The sequence below is a fragment of the Diaphorina citri genome, unplaced genomic scaffold (assembly GCF_000475195.1).
Source record: "Diaphorina citri unplaced genomic scaffold, Diaci psyllid genome assembly version 1.1 scaffold722, whole genome shotgun sequence".
Classification (NCBI taxonomy): domain Eukaryota; kingdom Metazoa; phylum Arthropoda; class Insecta; order Hemiptera; family Psyllidae; genus Diaphorina; species Diaphorina citri.
This window is the reverse complement of record NW_007378155.1, coordinates 148,599-153,205: the sequence shown is the minus strand read 5'-3', so window position 1 is coordinate 153,205 and position 4,607 is coordinate 148,599. Positions and strand designations below refer to the sequence as shown.

The following is a 4,607-nucleotide window of genomic DNA, read 5'->3' as shown; positions in this document are numbered from 1 at the left end:
TTTTCCCTTCCCCCCCCCCCCCTTTTTTTTTTTTTTTTTTTTTTTTTTTTTTTTTTTTTTACAAGAGTCTGATTCTTCTTCTCATTCCTAGGTGCCACAAGACTTTATATCAAAAGAATTATTTGAGTCAGTCAGTGTTTACATCATTCCCAAGGCGCAACTGGAGCAATGCACAATCACCATGTAAGTAAGGTACTGTTTTGATAGTGCTGGGGTTATCAAATTGAAATTAAATCATCCCCAACTTTAGCTCATCCATAGAATAATGAGTTGACATTATTTATTTTACAGTAGGGCCCATCAACTCAACAGGTCAGTACAGATTTCTTTAACCCATAAATTTAAAAAAAAAGTGCTATCTGTCTGGGGGACTGTAAACAAAGAGGATACTAGCCTGAAATTTCCCTTAAGAAAAATAGTAGGTTCCTACATGAAATTTTTGTACTCAAAACCAAATGTCAGCCCAAACGCAATCATTACAGGGCTGATTGAGAGGCTGACAAAAAAAAAAAAAAAAAAAAAAAAGCTATGTCAGCCCAAACGCAATCATTACAGGGCTGATTGAGAGGCTGACAAAAAAAAAAAAAAACAGCTTTTTCTGCTTACTATTGATGTTGGTTGGAGGAAAAAAAAATCTCGAGTAAAGAGGAAACTCAGTTGGACAAGGTTTCAAAAAGCCACCACAGATCATATCCACAGTAAGGTGAGTGTCCATTATTGTCCCAAATTTTCCAGCTCTCTGTTAATAATTAAGAATCTCTTGTTCATAAGAATCATGAGGTTTTAGCATGGTGTTTCATTGGTAGCCTGCTGTTTCATTTGCTAACAAATCCACAAGTCTTATTCTATGGGTAGTCAAGGCACTCTGTCCTTCAAGTCAAAATATGAGAGATTCTAGAATAAAAACAAAACATTTCCACATTGGTATAAGCACACCAATAATGTTTATTAAAAATTTAATGTGGTCTTAGATCTTATTAGTAATTTAGTAGTACAAAATAAAACCTTTTATTGAGCATAATAAATTAATAATTAATTACAAAAAAATTAATGTCCACTAGTAAGAAGAATAATGTACTCTTTTTGAATTTCAATAATTGCGCTGATAAAAAAAAAGTAATAAAACAGGGGAAAACAACCATTCAAACATTAACTTTTCTCTGTTAATGAATTTATTTAATTTTGACATCCTTTGCAAATACTATTTTACTTAAGTTATATATAAAAGTATCCATTTTTATATATAACTTAAGTAAAATAGTATTAACTTTTCTATTCCTAGTCCATCGCTACTGTCCATCTGTTGAGGCACCTTATTAGGGAGGCTTTGGTTGGTTCAAGTTGGTTGGTGCACTATTTAGGTGGCTGCTTTGGTTGCGCATTGGACGGATTATAATAGATCGTGTCCACTATCATCCTTTCACGACCTATTGGTGCTTGCTCCTGCTCGCCTCTCTGAAGGAATGAAGAAAATAATGGGTGAACAAATGATAAGCCAAAAATTAAAGAAAAAAAAATGTAAAGAGGGAGGGAGGGATAGAAATGGGTCCCAACCATCCAGATTTGACTGTATTACAATTTCGATGAGGTACTTTGAAAATAGTATTAGCTCACCCCTAAAGGGGATTTTGCTAAAAACGTGTAAGGAGTAAAGAGTGAGTGAGTGAGTGAGTTTGATTATTTTCATAAAAGAGAACTACTCTTTTCAATGTACGTAGCTACTATACTTCAGATGGGTAAGTACCTGACTATTAGTACAAAAAATAAAATAAAATAAGAATATGTATTTAAAACAATCAACTCAATATATAAAACATCTTAGTGATGGGCCGAGTGAATGATTTTACTCGAGTGGACTCGAGTTTGACTTCACTCGAGTCCACTCGATTATTATTTTGTTCCACGCTAAAAACGTGTAAGGAGTAAAGAGTGAGTGAGTTTGATTATTTTTATAAAAGAGAACTACTCTTTTCAATGTACGTAGCTACTATACTTCAGATAGGTAAGTACCTGACTATTAGTACAAAAAATAAAATAAAATAAGAATATGTATTTAAAACAATCAACTCAATATATAAAACATCGCAACATACAGTTTCTATTCGAGTACAAATCTATTCGTCAGAAAAACTATTCGTTTGAACGAGTTGAATGATTCACTGTAAGCCCTGAACCCCGCAGAGGAGGTGTGATAGAGGGAAATCCTTTCGTTTTTCAATATTTTAAAATCAGAAGCAACCTCCGTGACCGAGTGGGTATCACACTAGGCTTGCACGCAGTAGGTCCGGGTTCGATTCCCGGCGGAGCCGAGGTTTTTTCGGCTCTATGCTTTGAGTTCGGGGTGCTCTCAGCCTCGTGAGGGCAATGGAGTAGCTGCTTTAATAATAGTAAAGGAGGAACTTAGTAATACCACCTTTTTTTTTCAAGAAGTTTGATAGAGGAAACTGTAACTGCTAGGGTCTTATCGTCCCGAAATCGAAGAGAAGAAAGACAGGATAAGAGAAAGCCAGCCATTCCGAGAACGAACATTATCCGTTCAAGATAAAATCCGCCCCGGGTGGAAATCGAACCCAAGGCCTAGCGCTTCCAACGCAGACGCGCTACCAACCAAGCTAACTAGGCTGGCTTTACCACAAAAAATTATGATTTGATTTGATTATTTCACAGAGAGATCTCGAGATGGAAAGCAGCTTTCTGTCTACACAACAAGAAAACCCTATAGCCAAAGCTCGGCTCTCTAACCTACTCAACCAAGTTATGACTGATTTGAACCAGAGGAAAGTGTGTAAACTAATAGGTAAGAACCCTAGTTGGCGCTAGGTCGCGGGTTCGATTCCCGGCGGGACGGACTTTAGTCCGGGTTCGATTCCCGGCGGAGCCGAGGTTTTTTCGGCTTTATGCTTTGAGTCGGGGTGCACTCAGCCTCGTGAGGGCAATGGAGTAGCTACTTTAATAGAGTATTAATAGCAAAGGAGGAACTTAGTAATACCACCTTTTTTTTTTTCAAGAAGTTTGATAGAGGGAACTGAAACTGCTAGAGTCTTATCGTCCCGAAATCGAAGAGAAGAAAGACAGTATAAGAGAAAGCCAGCCGTTCCGAGAACGAACATTATCCGTTCAAGATAAAATCCGCCCCGGGTGGAAATCGAACCCGCGGCCTAGCGCTTCCAAGGCAGACGCGCTACCAACTAAGCTAGCTAGGCTGACTTTACCACAAAAAAAAAATTATGATTTGATTTGATTATTTCACAGAGAGATCTCGAGATGGAAAGCAGCTTTCTGTCTACACAGCAAGAAAACCCTATAGCCAAAGCTCGGCTCTCTAACCTACTTAACCAAGTTATGACTGATTTGAACCAGAGGAAAGTGTGTAAACTAATAGGTAAGAACCCTAGTTGGCGCTAGGTCGCAGGTTCGATTCCCGGTGGGGCGGACTTTATCCTAAACAGATAAGTTTCGTTCTTGAACCAGCTGGCTTCCTCTTCTCTTGTCCTTGTTCTCTCTTAGATTTCGGGACGATAAGCTCTCAGTAGTTCTAGCCGGGGATAGCACATTCAATGCACCCAATAGAAGTTTTTTTCGTCTCTGCTTGGAAATTGTTTGTTTGTTTGGTTGATTGATTGATTTTCTTTTTTATTTTTCTCAGACGGCACCATTTCCCTCTTCCTGAAAGTGATAGAAATTCGCAAGGATCCTCCTACAGTGAAGGATTGGGATGTGCCTGTATTACTCAAGCCGTACAAGAAAATACCCCGGGATAAATGGGACCTCACTACACAGAAAGTAAGGAAAATTATACTAGTAGCTCTGTGAGCTGTAGACCTCACTCAGACTCTTTTAACAAAGCTGAGACTTTAACAAATCTCTATGAATGGTGAAGAGTTAACAAAACTCTTCGAGAGTTTTGACAGAGGGAACTGTAACTGCTAAGGTCTTATCGTCCCGAAAGCGAAGAGACTCTATGAATGGTGAAGCGTTAACAAAACTCTTCGAGAGTTTTGATAGAGGGAACTTTAACTTCTAGGGTCTTATCATCCCGAAAGCGAAGAGAGAAGTAAGACAGGATAGGAGAAAGCCAGCCGTTCCGAGAACGAACTTTGTTTCTTCAGAATAAAATCCGCCCTGAGCGGAAATCGAACCCGCGACCTAGCGCTTACAAAGGCGCGCTACCCTCCAAGTTAACTAGGCTGGCGCGAAAGACTGAATATTGAAAAGTAATTCTCATGATGGTTAACTGCGTTTCGGGACGGGCCAAGTAATCTTGGCTACAGACCATCAACCCCCCGCGGTCCAACTACACCGTTATAATAACAGTAAGAAATAACACATCTAAGGGAAAGAGTTTTCTTAAAAGTATTTGGGAAAAAAAGACAAAGATAATAAACCCCACCCGTGCCTTGCCACATTGGGTTTATCATGCATGCTTATCATTAAATTAAAGAACGAACAATTGACAAGCAAAAAAAAAACAACTATTTATTGTACCTACATTTAATTCTTGTACTTATTTTTTGCTCCATCAATTGTGATTCATGTTAATTTTCTCCAATAGAGTAAACTTATTACCATTACCTACCATTACCATTACCATACCATTACCATTACCA

General features: G+C 38.4%; 1 protein-coding gene across 1 annotated transcript; it reads left to right on the top strand.

Moving 5' to 3' along the window:
• Positions 1 to 168: 168 nt before the first annotated feature.
• On the top strand, positions 169 to 3,813 carry LOC103511505 (GATOR complex protein NPRL2-like). Its single transcript, XM_017445019.1, has 3 exons — positions 169 to 183; positions 2,668 to 2,797; positions 3,647 to 3,813. The coding sequence occupies exons 1-3, from the start codon at positions 169 to 171 to the stop codon at positions 3,811 to 3,813; spliced, it is 312 nt and encodes a 103-aa protein (XP_017300508.1).
• The last annotated feature ends 794 nt before the right edge of the window (positions 3,814 to 4,607 follow it).